This window comes from Exophiala mesophila (assembly GCF_000836275.1).
Source record: "Exophiala mesophila strain CBS 40295 unplaced genomic scaffold supercont1.5, whole genome shotgun sequence".
NCBI classification, from domain to species: domain Eukaryota; kingdom Fungi; phylum Ascomycota; class Eurotiomycetes; order Chaetothyriales; family Herpotrichiellaceae; genus Exophiala; species Exophiala mesophila.
In genome coordinates, this window is record NW_015622508.1 from 2,216,419 (window position 1) to 2,239,578 (window position 23,160).

Here is a 23,160-nt window from a genome sequence, read left to right on the forward strand (position 1 = left end):
TCTCGCTGGTGCATTTCTCAGTGCTCAGATAAGGTATCTGTATCTCCCTATCTAGCTTCTTTGATCTTGGGCACACGACTAATGCAATACAATCAGCAGAGCATATCAGCTGTTTGATTGTGTTTGTATATGGTTCTCGCAAAGATTATTTCAGTTTTCGCAGTCATTCAGCAGATTAGCTGTCTCTACGGAACTGGATAGAATACATGGCGCAATACGATTTGCGTTTTACCCCAGCTGACCCGGCGACCCGCGACCTCCCCTTGCCATGGAGCCCGCTAATAGTGCTTGCCCACACGGACGCGTAAAGAACATGCGCCCGAGGCCCATTATCAGCAGTAAGTACCTAGCTAGGCACCAAGAGACCCTCATGGTTTCCATGCCACTGTTGGATTTCCATGAGTCAACTGAACAGCTCCAACAGCCTCAGAACTGCCTTCACCCCCAATTCGTGAATTTGACCACAGGGGCAGTTCCCTGATTCCTGGGACGAGGCTCGTTTAACAGGCATAACTGGACCATCCCTACTTGACCTAGATTCCCATCAGCCAACCATACGAGTCCTCGTTTGCGTGCACTTGTGGAGGGAGACAGCAAACAGTGGCTGCACACCTGTGACCGCACCCGGCTGGTTGGTTCCAGGCCTGAATCTGACAGCCTGCAAGCCCGCAAGCCTGGACCTGTGGGCTCGGTAGGACCGACCAGTGTGTTTGTGCCCGCCCAGACCAACGGGCAAGCTGCCACTGTCTCTCTGCTGATTCGTCCTTAACATCCTTGTCTCTCCCGCTGTTGGAGGGCCGAGGGGGTCCCTCGGGCCTGCATCATGCTACTTAGTGATCGACAGGCATGGGCACTACCTACTTAGCGATGGCGTGGATGCCTGTAGGTACGGAGTAGTGTAGCTTAGGTTAGCCGTGTAATGGATCCTTGTTCGTTTACAGCAATAGAAAACGTTTTTACCCTGGACTTTACTGTCGCTTTCCTGACAGCGTCATTTTCTCGAACTCTACGAACAATAATAACATCTTTTGACTTTTCGAGAGCAACGGCAATGGCAACGGCTGGACATTCTCTGCAAGTTCATCCTTGTTTCTCTTTCCTCCTTGCTCTCCCACTTTCTGGACGGGTAATTCCCGCCGTCAAAAAGACACGTTTTGTACTTTTTCAATAAACCCTCCGCTGCCCTCCAACGGTCAACCCTGTCAATGTGCCAATTCCTGCACACATCACCCCAGTCCGGTCTATCGACCCGGTCTTGTCTTCCTCCATTCCTTCGCCATCGCCACTTTGACCTTGGCTGCGTCTCCTGCCTTTTCTCAGCCTGGTTTCATATAATAAAAAAAATTTAATTCCCAACCCTCGGTCGCCTGTCGCCTGTCGCCTGTCGCTTGTCACTCGCAGTGTCCATGAGTGCACGATCTGCCCGTATTTCCTGCGACCGTTTGCGCAACCCACGTCCGTGCATCCTTTGTCGGTCGATCTTGGACAGCTGTTCCTCACAAATGCACGCCAGCTCATCATTCCACTTTCTCTCCACCTATCCTCGTGTTCAACTAATTGACCATTGACAACTTCCGCCCTTGTTCTACCAATTTGGTGACTCTGGTCTAACTTTATATCTGGCCCTGTTTGACCAAAATTCCCGACTCCTTGAGTGTCAAATACGAGATCCTCGATATCACTCACCCACTCACCTTTGCCATCACAATCGCCATTGTAACTCATCTTTTACTGCATGGCACCGTCATCTCCAGAGCCCATGCTCAAAGTCCGGCACTTTCTTTGACCCTGGGCAATCGCACTCAACCGGGATTCGTCTTCCGTCAACCGTTTGCCTCCTCCTTAGAATTCAAACTCTATCAGGTTTCCCCCACCTAAAATCCTACTTATACACACATCCTTCAACCGTGCCCTCAAGTTTGGTCCCACCCTTCAATCATCCGTTGCCAGTCCACACACGCTTAATTCGGGGATTCCATCCGCTGGAGACGTTATTATCCGTCGTCCAACCTTTTTTACTGTGGAAACCTTGACATATTCTGGCCACTCGTGCCACTCTCGGCTTCCGCTCCCACTACGCTGCCCCTCATAGCGAGCACAAGCACGGTCCATTCCAAAACTCTTCACACGCCTACTACCACGTCACCTAACTCTTTAATTCCGTCGAGGACCTTTGAATGTCATGCTGCACTCTGAATTTCGAGCCCAGCATCAGAATGTCCCCTGAGCAAACCATGGACTCTCCCCTCATGCCAGACTCGGACTCGGCCCATTCATCTAACGCCACTGACGAGAATACCAACTCTTTGACAGCCAGCATCACTGACTATCCCACATATTGGGGGAGAAGATATCACCGGTACAAGGAAGGAAACTACTTATTCCCAAATGACGATGACGAAAACACCCGCCTGGAAAGCCAGCATCAGATCCTAAAGGCTCTACAAGGTCGCCTCTTTTATGCTCCTCTCGACCCCGAATACACCTACACCGTACTAGATATTGGTACCGGTACGGGAATCTGGCCTATCGACTTGGCCGATTCTGAACTTTTACCCAAAGCCCAGATATTTGGTACCGATCTGTCGCCCGTGCAACCTCTAGACGTCCCAGCCAATGTCCATTTCGAAATTCAAGATTGTGTTGACCAGGACTGGGTTCGGGATTATGGAAGCGTGGAATACTGCCATGTCCGATTTCTTGCAGGTGCTCTTGTTCAGTATCAAGATCTCATTCGAAGCGCAAGGAGATATCTTCGCCCAGGCAGCGGTTGGTTGGAATGTCATGAACTTCATCCCACTCCAGTATCAGATGACAACACCGTTTTCGATGATTGGGCCTTGAAGAAATGGGACGATGACCTCCATGATGCAGCTACTCAGGCACTGGATCCTCCACGACCCGTTCGTATCGCCAGCGACGTCAAAAAGTGGATGCGGGAAGCCGGCTACGTCGACATTCATGAACACATCTCCAAAATCCCTCTAGGTCCATGGCCAAAGGACAAACGACTCAAATGGATCGGTGACATGTGGCTTCATAATTGGTTGTCTGGTCTGCAGGGCTTCACTCTCAAACTGTTTGGCTCCGATGGTCTGAATTGGTCCAGGGAGGAAATTGAGGTGTGTTTGGCCGGGGTGAGGCAAGCCGCCACCGCCAAGGGTGTCCACTCGTACCAGAGGCTCTACGTTGTCTATGGCCGGAGACCGAGCCCACAAGAAGAATCCGCAATGTTTAGAAGTCCTCTCGATCCTCATTGAGATGACCAGATCGTACTGTGGCAGTACAGTGTCCGGCTACATCGCTCATCCAACCGACTTGTTTCTCGACCAAAGGTTGAGTACCACCCATTCGATTCTCTTCGAGTCGCAGACGACTCAAGTCATCATATTCGATCACCAGGGTTCAGATCTTCTAGAACCTAGACCAGGTCATACACAACTGCGACAGTCAACTATGAGCCATTTTTATTAGACCTCTGACGTCGACTACACCGATGCTCTCGTTCAGCATCAACAGCACCTACAGCTACCACAAAGTTTTTGACCGACCAAATCACTCTCCGATTCTTCGCCACCACCAGGACTGAGCTCTTTACACCCAAAGATCTCCGATCGAGTTTCGCGCTCGTCTCGAGGCATCTGTCTCCAGAGGCGTCGGCAATCTCAGCCTCAAGATATATGTCGGGATTCGGTCGAGACCTTATCGGTCAGTGACAAGGACAGAAATCATGTCATGACATGGTGTGTGCACACTCAACTATTGTCTCGTCGGAATCCATCTCCATGCAGTGACAGAACACGAGGGTGGTGCGACGGATACATCCTGGGGATGTATTTTTTCAAGGGACACGAGAATTATGGTTTGGACCGATCACTTCACCCATGTCCGCCAAGAGATTACCGAATCCAATCCATATCCACATGTGGGGTGGATCTTCAATCTTAGATCCCAACCCTCCAACCCCTTCAACCCTCTTCTAACATTCCGACGATCCGTCCTCGAAAAAGCATATTGGAATGTACACTGTGATGTTAGGGGATCTCTCGCACGCACGTTCTGCTATTCCATAATGACATGTATGGACGAAGCATTTGAGATTCCAATGTAGTGGCACGAGCGGCTTCCAAAGGTGTCAACGACACAGTCACATGATGGTTTTCTCGATACGGAGCGACCAATCAATGAAAGGTCCAAGATGTTCTCTTGGGCATACAATTACGAAGTCTGCCTTAGAGGTAGTACTCCGTACTCAAGGGATTGCTTGTCCATGCACAGTACTAGGTACATATCATAAGGCCCCCAAGGTCCCAAGGGTTTGGCATTCATTGATTTGACCATCCATATCTATCTCTCAAAACTCTTGACGCATACGTCGTCATACCATATTTGTATTTCCATCTGCATCTGCATCTCCGTCTTTAGCACCAACCCGATCAAGAACATATCCCGTCCAAGACTCGGATCACTCCTTCCCCGCCTTCATGCCTCATCTTGCCTTGTATCGTCGTCTCCTTCCTCATGTCGCATCCCATGCCCTGCTTTGTCGTGTTCCTGCTTCGTGTTTTACTCACATTCCATCGATCATTGGACCTTTGATCAAGTGACACCTTTCTCGTACTCGTCTACCTAAGGTACCTAGGTATATGCATGCATACGCATACTGTACGCATGCACAACCTGGAACCTCATCGTCATGTCGCAGCCAAATCACCGACCGCCGACCACCGACCACCGATCGTCCACCCGCCTTTGTCGTTCGTTCACCTCCTGCTTCTCATCCTCGTTTTCATTCTCTCCCTCCCTCCCTCCCTCCCCTGTCCTTGCCTCCCTCTCACCTTGCTCAGCCGCATGCTAGATCGGAATCCGTACGCATCCCCGGCCTTGATCCTCCTTTGTACAGTACCTACGTGCCTACTCCGTAAGTCTCGCCCCTGGTCCAGCTGGTAGTCCGTACATCCATACTAGTAAGTACATAAGGTACCAACTAGGATATACAGGTACCTACATTAGATACATAAATTGACATTGTCAACTGTAATGGAATAAGTAGGTATCCACCCACCTACGCCGCCGCGGTGCTGGTCTACTGTAGTACTTCATTCCGCATGCATGCATCACTTATTTTTCGGATTTTGATAACTCTGAACTGGGTTTTCCCTCGATCGGTTACATAGACCTGGGATCGACACACCGATCTCCTGCTCCCCGGCTGGAGGGCCGACCAGCTGGGCTGGGCTGGGCTGGGCTGGGCTGGATGGATGGCTGGCTGACCTCATATGATTTAACAGGGGCGGGGGAGAGTCTTCCCTGGAACGTTCTGTTTCGTTCTCCCCTGGCCTGGACCCACGATTGAGATGATCTCAGATTTGGTATCCGTCATCCGAAATACTTCTCATTGAGATCAGGTGAAATCTAGATTCCATGAATCGGTGAGTTCGCCAAGTTTAAGTACCTACGGAGTACTTGCTGCAGGTACTACGTACTTAGTACATAGATATAGTACATCCATACATCCACACATCCACACATTCATGCTCGTACATCCATATATGGTTATTTCCCCCGACAAGTCAGGATCAGGATATATCTTATGTACTCCAGTACGTCCATACGTCGTCCCCGTATGTCGGTGTGGAATCACGTTCCGTGAAACATCTATACACGCACAGTATGTACGTACTCCAAATGGCATCGTCGGATCTCATATCCTTTTTATTTGATTACATTACCTCAGCACCGATGAGAGTCTATATAGTTCTTCTTTCGGCCTGACATATTCAAGCCTTCTGCCAGCAGATTCTCAAGCCCATATGTTCATGTGCTTTGCTCAACTGGTCAGAGACAATCTTCAACCGTCACCTTTCATCACAATCACCATCGCCATCGCCAATATGTGCATGCTTCGAGCATTCATATTGACTTCAATCAATCACCTCCCATATTCACTCTCAATGTCGTTTCCAGCATGCTGTGCTGTTCATTTCTCACCACCATGACCTGGTACTAGGCTGAAGCTAGACAGAGGCCGAGGTTATTTTCTGTAAACGCTAATGTTCCAGTCATCGCCAGGCGCCGCGCAAATGTGTCTCAGCGACAAGGAACGGTAAGACCGCGCGGTCAGAGTACACACATGAGTACCGACTGTGTGTAGGATGTGATATGCCGAAGATTCCGCCGGGGTATCAAGGTTGCCAGGCCGAAGCCGGCACAAATATAGAAAGACAAGAAGAAGAATAGAGGCAACCGTCGCTTGCTGCAATCCTGTCGTGGAGCAATAACGAACGCTTTGGGAAAAAGAAGAATCATAACATCGTGGATCTCGTGACATCATCCTCAATCAATCGTGCTCGGTCGCCAGGGGAAGTTACCCACAAAGATCACACCGTTGGTGCTGTGGGTGATTTGGCGCCCAAGTTTCCAAATAGAGACTCTGGGGGAACACGGTGAATATTCGAGTGCTTGTCGGCATAAGCAACGCTGGGAACCGACTTGTATCCAGCACGCCGCCTTTGAATTCTGTTGAGGATGATGCCGATTATAATTATAAGGAATATCGTGCCCAGGGCCGCGCAAAGTGCGACCAGAACGGCGATACCTCTTGAATGTCCGCGATCTGAATCCATGTTAGCATTGTATAAGAACTACAGGTGAAAAGCGGATGACTCACTGCTTGACCGTTGTGTGTTTGGTCGAGAAGAAAACACTCGATTGATGCTACCTGGCTCGCCATCGTCGGTGGAGGCGAGGATAAATGGTTGCATGACCGTTCCATTGAATAATGCCGCTGCAGCGCTACCGAACCCCGTGATGTTGAGCTTACCAGTCACCAACAAGGCGCGGTCACGGTCAAGAAAGTCGGTGGCATCGTGCTGTTGAGAGAGCGGCATGACCTGAAGTCCTTGAATGGTTGTTCCAGAACCAAAAGCATCAACGACAGGATGGGAGTGATCCCGGCCGACTTGCACAAGGAAGGTGGAACCGTTGCTAGCTGTCCCAGCAACCCACATCTCAGTGGCGTCTTCTGATGCTGGGCCAAAAGCAGAGACGGGGCCAGGAATTGCTGAATTTGAGACCTCGGTCCACTCTTGTTCGTCGACATCATAGAGAGCAAGAGACGTGCTGTTACCGGACACAGACAAATTTCCAGTTGCCAATAGGGTTTTGTCGTTCTGCCAGTAAAGATCAGAGACAACCCCGTCCAGACCAGTGCCAACTGTGTTCCATTGACTGGTGGCTGAATCATACATGCACACTGAAGGACAGGACAGATCTTGTGAGGTGCGCAAGAAAGAGCCTCCCACATAGATGGCCGATGTGCCTGACTGAGGTGCAATGGCATTGACGACAACGTCGTCTCCCTCTAGAGACGCAGGCTGAACGTTCCGGTATGCTGCAGTTGTGAGATCGTAGACCACCAAACCCGCAATAGTAGCGTCATTGACTCGACCAGTAAGATTTCCGCCGGCCCAAAGCAGATCGCCTGCCACCGCGAGAGTCAAAATGGTTGATTCGGCATCGAGTCCTGTCGGAGGTCCGGTCACTAGATTGTTATTTGAACCGTTCAAGAACATCAGGTTCTCAATTGTGGAGCCATCCGTTGCAGTGGCGGAGAAATGACCTCCAAAAATTGTTACATTCTGCCCATTGCCAGTATAGTGCGCTCCGCCTGTGACACCGGTGATATTCTGGGAGTCCAAGAGGGCGCGTTTTCGAGAAGTTGATGACCCCGGTCCAGATTCAATCGAGATTGGCAATGATCGAAGAACCGTCTCACCGTCAGCTGAAGACATTCCTGCGGCACCGCTTATGGCCAAACCGAGAGAACGCAAAGTCCCCGCCCCAACCCAGGTATCATTTGGTAAGAAGGTGGCGGCGTACAACTGTCCAGCCAAAGCCTGTCGAGGGACATCATCCAAGCTTCCTAACCAAGCGTTTCTTGAAGGAACCCATATTGCTAGTCCCGAAGCACGGATGGCAGGATTAGAGTCGGAGCTTTCAATCTGGCTGAACGACCCACTGAAGGCAATCACGGTCTCACTTTGGCCCTGGCTGACATTAAGTTGCATGGGAACGACAGCATCCACGGAGCCATCCAGTCCAGCGCCCAAGGCGACCCAAGAATTTGACGAAATGTCATATGATGCAACATTGTTGATTCCTTGTACGTCGCCCTGGTTAGTATTTGTGAAATTACCACCAACGTACAGAAAATCATCCGTGCTGTACATGGCAGTTACAGCTTGGTTGAGACCACCGCCAGAAAGAGAGGTTGCGTTATCATCTGCAAATGCCATAATGTTCTCAAAGACGCCGTCTCGAAAGCGACCAGCAGCGTAGATGGTGTCGCCCACTGTTGTCAAGGCCAGGATTTGGGCATTTGGTTGCAACGTCATGCCTGCACTGTTGATGGCTGATTGGGAAAAATCGATGTTGATTTCGTCACTGTTTGGATCGTAGTCAAAGAGACCATTCAGTCCTCCAGTGCTGGAGATGAAGCTAAACTTGATGCGCGACGCGACGATGAGCTGGTCGGATTGAAGACCAGAAGCCGTGATAGTCACGGAGGGGCGAAAGGACGAACTGACCGCATCGACATATCCTTGAAACACGGAATCATACTTGTCGAAATTATTGGTCTGAAATAGCTGAGTAGTGAAAGGGTCTGCGGCATCGGCGGTGAGGGAGACACTGATATTAACAATGGCACGAGCCGAACATGAGCTGTCTTGAATACATCCAGGGGTATAGACGACGATGGAGTAATTGCCGCTGCGTTGGACATCGGGCTCAAAGACGATCGAGGTGGAGTCAACAGTTGTAGGACCAACAACAGCGGTCAAATAGTCGGAGACGCTTTGTCTCGAGGGTGTGGTGAACCAAGGACCGGTCGCGGTAGCATCAGACCTTGCTCCCTCAGTAGCGCAGACGGGATCGGAAAAGGCCTCGATGGCATATGAGAAGATGTCATTTTGGAAAAGTTCAAGCCCATCCAGACCGCCACCAGCTCCGTACCAATCCGAGATGTCGATGGTAAAGCTATTCATGCCAACAAGGTTGACGAAAAAGAAGTCTTGAAAGGGCTCGGAGGAGTCCTGGGGCAGAGGACACCTCGCATCGCAGAATGCACGTTGTCCAGTAGCAGGGTCGGTATAAGTAAAGTTCATGATGCCGTTGATAGGATGTGCAGTGAATCGCCACGTCCTAGTTCCTCGCCCTTCGAAGTTCGTGTTCCAGAGCCTGAGTTTAGTAGGCTCGAAACCGAAAGCGAGTTGCGCGGACCATGAACCGGGTGTGTTATCGGCCAACAAGAAGGTCGTCGAAGTATCCGAGTCATTCGATGGGCACACGATACTCCTGGGGTCACCTAGATCCGCCCTGGTGGTATTTCCTTGTGCGACAATGTTTGCGGAACCGAGGTTAATAACCTGAGATTCAGGATTCGTGAGAGCGGTAGAAGAAATGTTGCCGAGTCCACTGAAGGAGCCGCCAAAGACAATGTGGCCATTGGGGGCTCTCGTGATGGAAGAGACTGGTGCATCAAATCCGGCAAACGGAAGACTGGCAAAGCCTCCAGATCTCCAGGCGATGGCATTTGAGGAATTCTGTGCTTCAAAGGCGCCACCTACATAGACAGTCTCGGTGTCTTGGTCACAGTAGAGTGCTGTAACGATACCTTCGACACCTTGTATGGGCTCGATTTCCAAGGTGGTTGTGTTCAAGATAGCAACGGATTGGGCAGGGACTCCGCCCATACTGGTGAAATTGCCACCGACGACCAGACCTGACAACGAGCCGTCCTGTGTCAATAGGGGACACATTGCGGAGATACTTGCATCGGTGGAGGCGAGGATATTGTAGGCGCCATTTGGCAATGCGGAAAATATTGACTGCGTGCCATTACTGTCGAAACCTTGTTGTTGACCGATCGAGGTGTATACAGCAATGGCATCGAAGTTCCCGGCGATGGTCACATCACCGAGAGAGGACAAGTCCAGGTTGGGAGCAGGGACGGATTGAGCGTGGACTCGACTCGTTGCCAACATCAACGAAGCGGTCGCTCCAAGGCCAAACCGCGACAACAGGTGCATTGTGTGAGGCGCCTGTGCCGCAGCAACAGACTCGAAAGAGAGGGTTACCGAAGTGGTGATGATGAATACATGTGTGAACAGGCGTAATAGCGTGGAAGGGCGAAAGAAGGCGGGTGAGGGTGGGATCTTCTGGGTGTAGCAGATCGGATCTGGAGGTCAGAGGTCAGAGGTCGGGGAAGGGATTCAACGTGGGAGGGGAGGCAATCGGAAAATTCGTAGAGGCGAAACGCGTAATGGGTAGTTGTGAGTTGAGTGGTTTTGGAAACTCTTGTGAAGTGGACTGGGAGACTCGTAGATGACGAGAAAGACGCGTTTGTCGAGGGTGGAAGAGTGACTGGGTGCGGCCGGTGTGTGAATTAAGCAGGGATGAGTTGAAACAATTATGTCGGAGGCGGAGGAGGTGTGACAGGGAGAGGTTGTGATGACAGGTATTGACTCAAGGAAATGGTGCTGGGAGCTGGAGGTTGACAACGAGGAAGAAAGAGCGACAGTCGTACAAAGTGAGAGGCCGTTGCTGGCGTGAATTCTGGAACGAAGGACGGGCTGGGATGGGTAGCTGGGACAGAGTCACAGAGATGGGATGCTGTGCAGGTGTCCTGCGAGTGTGAATTCCGCTGTGATTGACCAAGGAGAGTAGGAGGAAAAGGGCTTGAGTTGGATCGTGTCTGACCTGGCCAGCCACAGTGAAGGGGGCTGCAGCTGGTACACGTTGCGAGTCCTGAGTCTTGTGAGAGATACAGAGTGCAGGGAGATGACAACCTCCTGTCATTGGATGAGTGGCAGAAAATCAAGCAAAGTCCGAATGCATGAAGCCGTGGGTACGCAGATGGGGGAGCCCGTAGTGACCAAACTAGGCCTAAAGTCGTTAAATCCCGTCAACGAAAACGCGGCTGGGGCGTCCTGACTTGGGCGATGGGCGAGCGTTAGGCAGTTGCCATGCCAGATTTGACTACCGAAGACGCAGAAAACGCAGCACTTCTGAGTTAACGGGACTTCTAACCGGGGCTAATTCAGGAACAACGCACGCACCTACGGATTACATTGGCAAGCAAGCAGAAGCTGCTTTTACGGAGTACGTCAGCTTGTGTTGTGTGTCGCATGGATCATTGCCGTTGCTGCAGCATCCTTTCTCTGATGGGCCCTCAGCTTGACAAAGTGGTCTAATGCATCAGCTAGACCGTTGGACGGTTGGTGGGCTTCAGGCAACATGGCAGGACTTGAGAGTCGAGACTAAAATAAACAACTAACGTCGGACCTCAATTTCCAGTTCTTCTGCGTGTCTTTCTTGGTACCCGCAGGTCATTTCCCGTCCTACCGTTTCCAGCCAATCATTGACAGTAGAAATCTTGGATTGCCTCATCCCCAGTTCTGATGATCATGAAGCGATCCAACGATGATGATGGATATTCTGTTCGTTTACAAGTATTTTGTGGGAGCGAGCAGATCTCAGAGGATGATGTAATTCAACCATCATTCGTTGTCACGATCGAGAATCGAAATATCTATTCCAAGGTAGACAGACCCTGATGAAAGCACAGACCTTTGACGACTGAAGTTTTGGGGTTGTTTGGATGCAATCTCCCAAAAGGAGACGACGACCCAAATCTCCAAAGCCATTTGGAACTTGACACGACTTTTGTCATATGCGTGCGTCGTGCGTACGTATGCAGCTCCCCTGTACCCACCGATGTGCCAGGTAAGAATTGGATGCATCCTTTGCCTGGAAAGAAGCCGAGGCGCCCCAAAGGAGCCTAAACCTTTCAAATTATAGGTGCTAGACCTGCCCGTCCGACACTGTCAAATGCCTATTACTAGTTAGTAAATAAACCTAGATCTGTCTGCATCATGCTCTCCTGCATAACCGAGTAATCATATGCGTCCCAAAGTGCCACCATCATTCATCATCGATGACAGAAGCAGGAGGAGTAATGGTCTTGACTACGGCGCTTCTCAGACCGCCAGAATAATTGTCTCCAAGTTTGGAAGAGTTTCCTTTACCTGCACCGTGCATTCTCAGCCTTCCAACCATCAGTTTCAAATACCTACGGAGTAGTCCTTGATAGAACCACCAAACGTCGCAGATATAGTCTCTTGTTCCATCCAAAGCTTGAGTCGTGTCTCAGCCTTACACAGCCAGAATGCCTCCTCGGAATCATGTCGAGGCTGAGGACTCTGTCTTCCGCATGCCAAAAGTATCTACAATCACGTAAATCATGTTCAACTAACAAAAAAGTGTCACAGAAACTCGTATCATTGACATTCCTAGCTGGTCTCGAATGCTAGCACCTGCCATGTATGCCATTCACAATGATTTGAGTGTCATCTTCGTCGCGTCCGTTTATTCCTGACAGAAACCTCTTCCACCTGCACAATCGACTTCAAGTCATGTTTGTCCTCAGTCTCTGCCTCTCTTTTAATAGCTGCTCGCTGGACTGTCACAGTCTTGATGTCTTTTGAATTTTCCTCGCCGTCCTCCTTTTTCACCACTCCATTATCCTCTGTCTCAATTTTGGTTGTTAACCTCTCAGCAAAGGTCTTCAAGTCGGCCGTAAAGAGCACACTGTGTGCCCACCCAGCCTCCTTACCCCATAGTTTGCGGAAGTGGTTGGCGACAGCGTCGTACGTGGCTTTGGTCAAACTAGAATGCTTGCCTTTGCCAAACTTGTAGTCCCGTTGAGCGATCTGCCAGACATGAGTGTCGACGGGGACTGACTCCCCCCAGCCCAGGCCCATCAGAGCCACGCAGTCGGCGACCTTGGGCCCCACGCCCTGCAAATCTAATAATTTTTCAACCGCCATGCGATATCCGTCCCTGCCTTCGGGTTTCATCTCGCCCGCGTATGCCGCTTTCCCACCGTAGATGGGACTCTCTGGGTTGCGCAGTCCGTCCAGCCACCCAGCCTCCCGCTCCTGCGCCACCATCCGGGCGGTACGTGAAATGTACTTAGCCCGATAGCCAAAGCCCAATTCCCTGAGATGGCCTTCGACCTTGTCCCCTGTCAAAGCCATGGGTTCTGGGAAGTCGTGGTATGCGCGCCCCTCAAGCGTGGCAATATATCTCCCATAGTGCGTGCACAATTTGTCCACCATCTGCGATATGCGTATAATGTTGTTGTTGCTACTGCAGATGAAACCGATTAGGGCTTCCCATGCGTCCTGGCGAAGGATGCGCACGCCAGTGAACTTGGGGGCTTTTTTCTTAAAGTTAGCATCGGCCGCTGACCATTGGGCGTAGAGACTTGACAGATCCGGCTCGAGGTTCAGGTAATGTCGCAGGAGGTCACCGGTGTCGTCATGACCATCTTGAATCAAGGTCTTCTCGTCCTGTTGGTCTGAGATGGTCGAAGGGGCGGAGGATGGAGGTGTGGGAGGGGCATCCAGAGAAGATGGCCAAATGGATCGGTATTTAACCTGGGCTGAGTCTTGAGATAGTTGGACAATCCGTCCTCGTAATGTGCAGGCCCAAGATTTGTCTTCACATTGCCGCCATCGAAATGACTGCCCGCACCGCAAAGTGGTCGCAAGGCAGAGGTCGTTCAATGAGATGGGGAGTTTGCGCCACTCACTAATTCGAGTCATGGCAGGGATGTGAAACGCAATCTGGTTAGGGTATGGAGAGGAGAACGACGGACGAGGACATGAAGGTTGGATTAGTCGTTTCGTGGTGTATGGTGTGACGAATGCAAGTTTCGTGGAAGGGATGGCGGCTGATGATCGTCAACTGCATAGATGTACTCCGTAGACGTGGACCTGGGATGGTAGGGATGTTTTAAGATGTCACCTCGAGGCTACTGGCGACTTTTTACCCAGAAGACTGGAACATCGACCCTTAGCCCCTGAAAGGCTAGTAGTGGCACTTTATCGTTACGATCGTCTAACTTAGGGGTCGCCTCAACCTTATCTCAGCGCCAAGTGAAGCCTGGAGTTCCCCAGGGTCTGATTGGACTCCCCGCATTTTATACCCAAACGCTATGGACAGCTGATCATCGAGAGCCAAATATTCGCCTTTCTCTACATAGATGTTGACAATAATATCCCCCGGGGTGCACTGTCTAGTCGTCTGCCCTCCCATGTCTTTTGGTCCGTGCGAGGTGACTGTCAGGCTCTAGATAGAGCCAGAATAGATGGCGTCGAGGCTGGGCACGTGTTAATCTTCTACGCAACCTCACCTAGCATTAGTTGAGGCGGGTATTGCTCACCTGATCTGGTCGGTCTGCGAAACCGGCGTATAAGGGGGAGGTTACCACTAAGAACAAAGTAGTAGTACAGAACTCCAAACAGTGATCCTGCAAGATGTGCTGCGTGACCCGTTGTTGAATTGACATTGCCAAGCATCAAGGTGTCGTAGAGAGTGTAACCGGCGAGCACAACCCACAAAGGCACTCCTTTTTGGAATCTGAGTATCCTCGTGGGAGCATTTGGGATCGCACATGCTGCCGCTGCGCCGAGGGCACTCTATTCGAAGTGAATTGTTAGCACCAACAACCAGTTGCCGCAGGGAGCCCGCCATGAAATACAGACTCAAGGTATTGACGTTCATGTTGGTTGTACTTACCACGACTCCAGAGAGGCCAAGGGCATATGCAGAACTGATGCGACGGCGCGAACTGGCCTTCCGCAGCCGCCAGAAACTAACATTGGCAAAGATGGCACTTCCAAATATGAGGCCAAGGTAATGGACTGGTGTCATGCCCATCGAAATCAGAGCCTCGGAGAATATCTCGAAGCCTGAAAGATTCCCAAGCAGGTGATTCAGTCGCTGATGACTGAAAGCTGCGGTGACCATAGTCCACCAATTCGGCGGCTGAGCCCCGTCGAGCTTGAGAAGAAAGTCTCGCTCAAGCACTTCACGCACCTTACGCCTCCGTTGCGGAGTACCTGCAAGGGCTGGCGGGATTGGCAACGATTCCTGAAGTGTGCCATTTGCCCAGCCCCAGGCCAGGGAGATACCAACGCAAGATGAGAAGCCTGGACAAGAGTGTAAATCATATGTCAGTGACGTGGACAATCAAGGAACCACACACATCATGGCTTACAAGCATTGAGGATGGACCGATTCACCGCTACCTTCTGTGAATGATCCATAGCGACCCTAGATGACCGGTACCTGCTTTCTATAGCGCGGGTTGCCTCACTGGAGAAGAGTCAATGTCGTCGACTAGGAAAAGGTGGGTGCTTGGCTAGCTGTTACTGCCCAAACATAGAAGAAGGCTTTGTTGGCGGCATCTTACCGAGAGACCCAGTCTCCTACACTTCGCTCCGGGATATTCAACCTGCTTTAGAGGGATTGTGCTCCTTGCGAACAAATGTTCTATCCTTGAGGTGGGGAAAAGGATAGTTCAGCAGCGCGGTTCGATTCAATTGCCTCAAAAAAGGTGCTCGAGGTTGTACTGCGCTACTGAAGCTTGACCTTCTGCAAGGTATGAGTTGTGATCAGGTGTGTACCTAATTAGGGTTCTGACAGTTATACGCCTAGGCACTCCGGCCACCTTTTAGGTACCTACAGTTTATGAAATGTCCCTACTAAAAACAAAGGTGCTTAACTAGGTAAGCATAACTTAACAAGCCCGATAAGCCTACTACTGGGACCGGAGAATCAAGCATACTCTCTCAAGTTATCCTCGACCGTTTTCGGCGACGACGCTAGCTTAGCCTTGCTGCGATAACTTCTAATGATATGCCCGCGTCATTGACATCCGAGTATTGTTAAAAGACACTGTCGAGAAGCTGAGGAGCACACTGCTTAAGACGACAATTACACTGCTTACATTAGAAAACAAGGAAGAGAAATCGGACGACTGAGGTTAGACAACTTGCATTCGATTCACTTGTCGTTGGAAACATTGTAAATATAATCATTGGTCTCTCACCCAGCGTCTCATCGCCTAGAGGTTTCCAAAAAGAAGAAACAATGGTGCTCAGATGTCACCATCGAGCTCTCACGGAGACCACTGACCAAACTCGGAGGGAGCTCCTGATCTCTGATGAGTTTCGTCATCTTGTTGCTCATCGCTTGTCCGAAGCGGTCAGGGTGCCGACCATCACTTATGACAATATGGGCCATGTCGGAACAGACCCTAGATGGGACATTTTCTTTACCTTTTTAGAGATGCTGAAAAAGGCATTTCCCAGGATGCAAGTTGGGGCACTGCTCTTTACATTGACATGCTAACATCCCAGTTAAGTTTTCATCATCTCCAGCTTGAGACGGTCAATCAACATGGATTGTTGTTGACATGGCACGGGAGTGAGTGCCATCTACGACCTTTGATATTGATGGCGCACTCAGACGTAAGTCAATCTTGGTCAAATGGTTAGAATTGTATCCAAACAATACAAGGTTGTCCCAGCAGAGACGTCTCCCTACGCAAAATGGACATATCCTCCCTTTTCTGGACACTACGACGGAGAATTTATCTGGGGTCGTGGCTCTGAAGATGACAAGTCGAACCTCATCGCTATTCTATCTGCTATCGATTGCCTAATATCCCATGGATTTTCACCCCTCAGAACCGTTATCATCTCCATCGGATTCGATGAAGAAGGGGGTGCTGAACAGAGTTACGGAGCTCGATGTCTTGCGGAACTGCTCCTTGCAAGATATGGACATGACGGTATTGAGATGATAGTGAGTCTTCAATCGCCAATCCAAACTTTTCTTCATTCATGGTCACTCTAGTTCGATGAAGGCGTTGCGGTCATTCAAATACACTTTGGCACCGAGTTTGCATTACCAGCAACCGCCGAGAAGGGCTATGTGGACGTCTCTGTCACGGTCAATGTTCCTGGGGGTCACTCCTCCACGCCCCCTGATCATACTGCCAGCAAGTGTCTCTTCCCACAGTACATTTTTAGCGCTGATCAGATCTTTGCCAGTTGGCTTGCTCGCTCAGGTCATCGCCATCATCGAGGACCATCCCTTTGCCCCTTATATCTCGCGTAGAAACCCGACCTTAACATATCTGCAAAGAGCTGCCCGCTTCTCAAAATCTATGCCAGATGAGTTACGCAAAGCCATACTTGATGACAAGTCGTCTGAAGAGCTATTGAAGTATCTGGAAGCGTCTAGAGATAGACGAGCCCTTGTTCGGACCACCACCGCTGCTGATCTCATTTCTGGTGGCGACAAAGGTGAGTCAAGGTGCCACTCATGTGGACTAGTTAAGGTGACTTTCGAAATCAGTAAATTCCCTTCCCGAGACAGCCAATGTTGTGATTAACCATCGCATTGCGGTTGAAGATTCGGTCAGAACGGTGAAAGATCACTACATCAACTTACTTCAACCATGGGCAAAAAACCGTAGGTGTCAGTTTGAGGCTTTTGGCCTGTCGGTTAGCGAGCGCCCTATTCCGCCGGTTTCTATGATCGAAGCCAACAACAACGACGATGACCACACGGGTAAACTAACCTTGAGTGCACACTATGAACTTGAGGCCTCACCCGTCACAAGTGCCGATGATGTGCACTTTGAGTGGATTTCAACCACACTGAGCCGTGTCTTTGGCCCAGATCTAATTGTTGCGCCGGTGCTACTCTCAGGTCAGAAACACGCACACATGCTATGTGACAGACTGCTGATTGATCTGCCAGGTAACACCGATACTCGATACTACTGGGGATTATCGAAACACATATATCGCATGTCCCCATGGAGGGCTAGTCACGACCCACGAGGATCGCGAATGCATACAGTCGATGAGCGCATGCCTGTGAAAGGTCTCCTAGAGATGGTGCGGTTTTACTACGAGTTAATCTGTGTGGTGGATGAGAAGAGAGCGTGATATGATAGGAAGTTGGTGAGAGGATTCAAAAGAACAAGTTCCAACGTTTCCCTCCATTGCTGTCATGGCGCAAATCTAGTGCCCAGCTTTCGGCCAAGGAACGCCTACACCAGAATAAGGATGCGGACGCCTGAGGAACCTCGGAACTCCCCTGAATGGTCCAAGTGTTTGATGATCGACATCGATAAAGACGTCGCCATGCTTTTGGCGGGCCCTATGCCAATGTCGAGTCGACGACGAGTGACGGCACACTTGGCCGAGAGAATGGAGTCATCTTTTCGCCCGAGACCTGCCTATCTAAAGTACATATATGTCTTAAATACCAAGCTCAAGAAATGCCCCTCTTCGATGCTTATTGCTCAGTTGATCAAATACTACAAGGTACCTTTCTTGCCTCTTGTTGTTGCAACAACTATGAATATATGTGTCAAGCCGGTCATACAGCTATAGAGTCTACTTTGAAATCTAGCCAGCGGTGATCTTTACACCAGGTCACCCCGGGTCGCGATGGGTAGTCCCGGAAGTAACGTGTTGACTCTCACTGTTGCGTTCTTATGGTTGCTCAATGTCTCCATTTGCACACAACCCTCTCAGCACCAACCCATCCTTGTTCGATCGGCGGCTAAACGTGAGACTTCAGTGTCGGTGCCGTTGATTGCGGAAGATGTATCGTCTCACCTACCTAGGTTTATATTTGGTCGCCACCAAGCACTAACGAATATCTAGGGTTTCTTGTTTATAAATGCTACTGTTGGCAGCCAGGATGGTCTGAAACTGCTCCTAGACACCGGGTCGGCGAACACGGCACTCAATCCAAACACATATGAACCTGCGGCGGATTCGGTCGAATTGAACGGCTTCTACAGCGAGTCGTTTGAAATAGCAAACAACAGTGGGATTCGTGTTGGCACGGTAAGACACAAATTGATCCGGAACCCCTAGGATGTTCCGGAGACACTGACCAAAGCATAGTTGAATGGGAGTCTTATCGAAGATGCCATCTCAGTGGGTGGTATCACCGTTGAGAATCAAGAAGTAGGTATTGTCTCTCAGAGTGAGTCGACAATATCTTATCCTGGAGATGGAGTTATTGGCTTTGGTGCCTCGAACTCAACAACTAGCAATTCCTCTTCCTGGTTTGAAAGGCTTTGCGAGGATGGCTTGGTCGACGAGTGCCGTTTTGGCGTCGCGCTAGAAACCAACGATGAAGGAGCACTCATCCTCGGCGGACAAGACGATGCATTATTCGATGGCAACATGGGCAGGGATGTTCTTGTTGACAACTTCTCCATCCGTGTCGACCTGGTGATCGGCAGCAGAACCCTGATGCGCGAGAACATTCTCGTGGAGCTGAGCACGCGCAATGCCTTTTCTGTCGGGTAAGGATGTCAATTGCTTCGTCGATTTCCACCTACTGATGATTGCAACTGATCGACCTTGAAATAGTCCTATTAGCGCGGTATCGGTCGTCTTTCAGTCCCTGCGTGTCGAGACTACCCTCCAAAACACTACCGACGGACCGATCCTGACCTCCATTGTCCCCTGCGAGAGCAATTATACAGTTGGTTTTCGTTTCCCACCCAGCCTTACCTTGGTCTCGGACCGCAGCATCGTCGGCTATACATTTTATTTCGAGCTGGATTCCTTGGTAGTACCTGTGCCCAACGCCACAGACATTTGCATGCTCTCTCTCATTGGTCGAGACTTTGCTGATTCGCCAGATCATTGGATTCTGGGCCAGAGTAGGCTGCCGAAGGACAGTTCCTTACCGTGAATGATCACGCTAACAGATCCGATGCAGATTGGCTTCGAGGCAAATACGTCGACCACAACTTGGACGACGAGACTCTTGGTATTGCATATCTGAGAAGCGCAGGATATACGCCAGTCCCAATTCAATACAATATCACTGACAACGATCCTGAGGAAGACGATGCGGCGAGTCTGCGTGCAAATTTTGGTGTACAGGTCTGGACTGTCTGGGGAATTGTATTTATCATGTACTTTATGTTTGGGCCGTAACTGTTTTAATGCCAGAATATGTTGCTTTATACTACATATAAAGAAAATAAGGGTTGGATGTCACGTCCATTGACCCCGAGAATTTATGGTTTTATGCCAAGACTTTTGTTGAGCAAAGGTTGTACTACTGCAGGCAGGTGCAGGTGCAGATGGTGCAAGTTCGTAACTTAGTGCAAGAGCGGTCCTGCAGTTTTGGCCCTGTGCCTTGCCTTTGCCTTTGACCTCGACTTTCAATGTCGTGATATTCCATTCAGTTCAACTTGACCAGTCACGCCCAGTTCACCTCGCGGACACAGAAGTTTCCTCTTCATTCTCATCCTCGCCCTCGCCCTCGCCCTCGTCCACTTACAACAAAACTTCCATCGTCCCCACGCTCGCTTGACAAAGTCGTGCCTTACCATAACAATTGCGCATAGTCAAATTCAGAGATTGGTATCGAGCGCCATGAACGGGGACAATTATTCGTCAAGAGGTGAGACCAACTTGTTTTCACTTTCCATCTGCCACTGACACTTATTTAGACGGAGGCCACTCCAGGCGCCATGAGGTCCGCGACGCTCCTTTCCGAACTTCATGATTCCTGCCACTGACTAGAGTAGAAATATGATCGCGATGATCGAAGAGACCGAGACCGTGGTGATAGGAATCGCGATCGTGGTGACCGTGGTGATCGTGGTGACCGAAGACGTTCAAGATCCCCACATCACAGATCCTCACGCCGCGACTATGAACAAGATACATACTCGTCCAGTCGAGACTACCGCGCAAGAGAACGCGAAGACAGATACTCCTCCCGGCGGGATGACCGAGACTGGGATCGAGGCGATCGGAACCCCAGACGCCGCGACGATGACCGCCCTCCTCGGCGTGATCGTGACCTCTTTGATGATCGAAGAGGAGGTGGAGGACGTGACCGCGACCGCGGCGACCGTGATCGTGGCGGACGAGAAGACCGTGACGAGTTCGCCGCCCAGGCTCGTGCAGGAGGTGGTCGCAAAGCTAGCCCACCTCCCAAAAAGAGGGAACCTACCCCCGATCTCACCGATATTGTTTCCATCCTTGATCGCAAGCGGAGGTTGACGCAGTGGGATATCAAGCCTCCTGGATATGACAATGTGACTGCCGAACAAGCCAAGATGTCTGGCATGTTCCCTCTCCCCGGCGCCCCTCGTCAGCAACAGATGGATCCCAGTCGACTACAGGCCTTTATGAACCAGCCTGCCAATGCTGCTGCTTCTACAGCGCTCAAAACATCGAACTCTCGCCAATCAAAACGATTGTTCGTCTACAACATCCCTGCGGCCGTCACTGAAGACGGCCTGCAACAATTTTTCAACCTGCAATTGAACGGCCTCAACATCGTCAAAGGCAGTGACCCATGCATCCAAGCCAACATCGCCGAAGACCGCAGCTTCGCATTGGTCGAGTTCAGACAACCCTCCGATGCCACAATCGCGTTGGCTTTGGATGGCATTACCATGGAAGAACATCATAACGAGGTCAACGGTAATGGCAATGGCAATGCAGATGTCAAAGGCTTGGATATTCGCCGCCCCAAGGACTACATCGTGCCTACCGCTGACGACGATGCCTACACCGACGGCGACGTGTCCTCCGAAGTTCCAGACACTGCTAACAAGATCTCCATCACCAACCTCCCCCCATACTTGACAGATGAGCAAGTCATTGAGCTGCTCAAGTCCTTCGGCGATTTGAAGGCATTTGTGCTCGTTAAAGAAGAGCATGCGCAGGAGTCACGGGTAAGTTCTCTTGCCTAATTCCCGTCGAAAGTGCTAACCATCCTCAGGGAATCGCTTTTTGTGAATATGTCGATCCTTCAACGACAGACATTGCAGTTGAAGGTCTGAACGGCATGGATCTAGCCGAGAATAAGATTAAGGTCACCAGAGCCAGTATCGGCGCCACACAAGTCTCAGGTCTAGAGATGGGCGTTAATGCCATGTCCATGTTCGCCGGCACCACCTCTGAAGGCTTTGAAGAAGGCCGAGTGCTACAACTGCTCAATATGGTCACCGCCGAAGAACTTGTAGACAATGAAGACTATGAAGGTGCGTCTTTTCATCACCAACACCATCGTGGAAAAAGCTAACAATGCCCTTAGAAATCGTCGAAGACGTCATGGAAGAATGCTCCAAGTATGGCAAGATCATTGCCCTCAAGATTCCACGCCCTTCGGGCGGTAGCAGACAGTCAGCCGGCGTTGGCAAAATTTACCTCAAGTACGAAGACGCTGCCTCTGCTAAAAAGGCTCTCCAAGCCCTTGCTGGCCGAAAGTTCGCCGATCGAACAGTCGTTACAACCTACTTTGATGAGGTATGTCATGTGCTTTGATACGTTGGCCGGACGTCATCAGCTAATCACTGTTTACCTTTCAGGCTAGTTTTGACGTTAGTGCTTGGTGATCACAGGTGGGGATGTGCTTCTCAGAAATCCTTTTTTGTCGAAGGATGAGAACAGCACGCCTCCATCGGCTTGATCGTCAGTCTGCGCATCTGGGAGAACCTAACCATTCCTGCAGCTGTGGAGGGCTTTTGACCTTTCCGACTTCCAAGCGGATACCTCGCCGGCTGTCACGGCCAGACCGCCACAAGGGACATCAATGCGTGGGCTTCGCTGTCAAGACCAGGTTGTCTGGAGACTGGAGTTAGTGCCATGATTTCACAACCATCTCTCTGTGGCCCGATCCCCCTCTCCAGCATCGACACAAAGCTGCCAATCTGGGACTTAGCCCATTGACGAAATTGAGGCTACAATGTGTATATGACCCCTCGCCTGAGCTCTTCCAGCTCTCTCTTGAACCCTGGCCGGAACTTGAAATCATTCATCACCTGTCTTCTAGGATCTCAGCACATGTTGTTGAGATGACTCATTCAGAGTCGTCATTGTTGAATTCGGACTACGATTGTATTATAGTTTGCAAAAGTCGCAATTGCCAACAGGCTCAAAAGGTTTAGCAAAACCAGCAAAACCAGATTAGAGCCCGGGAGAGATGGCGTTTCTTATTACCATCGATCCTCGTTAACGTTTGAATGCACTTGGTTGCCTGGTCCTCAGACCTCCGAATGTACGGACGTGTAAGCCTAGGACATTTAGGATCAATTACAAAAGCAAGTGATTTACTCATCAATTCTGGATTGGATGTTTTGGTAGGATAATTCAAAGGTCGAAAACAACTCAGTCTAAAAGTCTCAAAATTATCAATGCAATGCGTGGCAAGGTGTACACATAAAAAAGCTCACTGGCA

At 50.4% G+C, this 23,160-nt stretch overlaps 6 protein-coding genes across 6 annotated transcripts; 3 read left to right on the forward strand and 3 right to left on the reverse strand.

Moving 5' to 3' along the window:
* The first annotated feature begins 1,664 nt into the window (after positions 1 to 1,664).
* Positions 1,665 to 4,437, forward strand: PV10_07518 (uncharacterized protein). The gene has a single exon (XM_016372429.1). It carries the CDS (start codon positions 2,178 to 2,180, stop codon positions 3,258 to 3,260), a length of 1,083 nt encoding a protein of 360 aa, XP_016221761.1. The 5' UTR covers positions 1,665 to 2,177; the 3' UTR covers positions 3,261 to 4,437.
* Positions 4,438 to 5,688: 1,251 nt separating this feature from the next.
* PV10_07519 (uncharacterized protein) lies at positions 5,689 to 10,703 on the reverse strand. Its single transcript, XM_016372430.1, has 2 exons — positions 6,671 to 10,703; positions 5,689 to 6,616 (listed from the first exon to the last, which is right to left on the reverse strand). Exons 1-2 carry the CDS (start codon positions 10,089 to 10,091, stop codon positions 6,381 to 6,383), a joined length of 3,657 nt encoding a protein of 1,218 aa, XP_016221762.1. The 5' UTR covers positions 10,092 to 10,703; the 3' UTR covers positions 5,689 to 6,380.
* Positions 10,704 to 12,335: 1,632 nt separating this feature from the next.
* On the reverse strand, positions 12,336 to 13,836 carry PV10_07520 (uncharacterized protein). Its single transcript, XM_016372431.1, has one exon. The coding sequence runs from the start codon at positions 13,668 to 13,670 to the stop codon at positions 12,411 to 12,413; it is 1,260 nt and encodes a 419-aa protein (XP_016221763.1). The 5' UTR covers positions 13,671 to 13,836; the 3' UTR covers positions 12,336 to 12,410.
* A 199-nt stretch (positions 13,837 to 14,035) lies between these two features.
* Positions 14,036 to 15,453, reverse strand: PV10_07521 (uncharacterized protein). The gene is made up of 5 exons (XM_016372432.1): positions 15,323 to 15,453; positions 15,128 to 15,225; positions 14,647 to 15,059; positions 14,291 to 14,546; positions 14,036 to 14,227 (listed from the first exon to the last, which is right to left on the reverse strand). Exons 2-5 carry the CDS (start codon positions 15,174 to 15,176, stop codon positions 14,190 to 14,192), a joined length of 756 nt encoding a protein of 251 aa, XP_016221764.1. The 5' UTR covers positions 15,177 to 15,225; positions 15,323 to 15,453; the 3' UTR covers positions 14,036 to 14,189.
* A 908-nt stretch (positions 15,454 to 16,361) lies between these two features.
* Positions 16,362 to 17,957, forward strand: PV10_07522 (uncharacterized protein). Its single transcript, XM_016372433.1, has 6 exons — positions 16,362 to 16,382; positions 16,432 to 16,719; positions 16,771 to 16,921; positions 16,968 to 17,222; positions 17,275 to 17,631; positions 17,683 to 17,957. The coding sequence occupies exons 1-6, from the start codon at positions 16,368 to 16,370 to the stop codon at positions 17,871 to 17,873; spliced, it is 1,257 nt and encodes a 418-aa protein (XP_016221765.1). The 5' UTR covers positions 16,362 to 16,367; the 3' UTR covers positions 17,874 to 17,957.
* Positions 17,958 to 20,117: 2,160 nt separating this feature from the next.
* Positions 20,118 to 23,070, forward strand: PV10_07523 (uncharacterized protein). The gene is made up of 6 exons (XM_016372434.1): positions 20,118 to 20,367; positions 20,417 to 20,442; positions 20,495 to 21,655; positions 21,703 to 21,964; positions 22,018 to 22,229; positions 22,292 to 23,070. The coding sequence occupies exons 1-6, from the start codon at positions 20,340 to 20,342 to the stop codon at positions 22,316 to 22,318; spliced, it is 1,716 nt and encodes a 571-aa protein (XP_016221766.1). The 5' UTR covers positions 20,118 to 20,339; the 3' UTR covers positions 22,319 to 23,070.
* Positions 23,071 to 23,160: the final 90 nt, after the last annotated feature.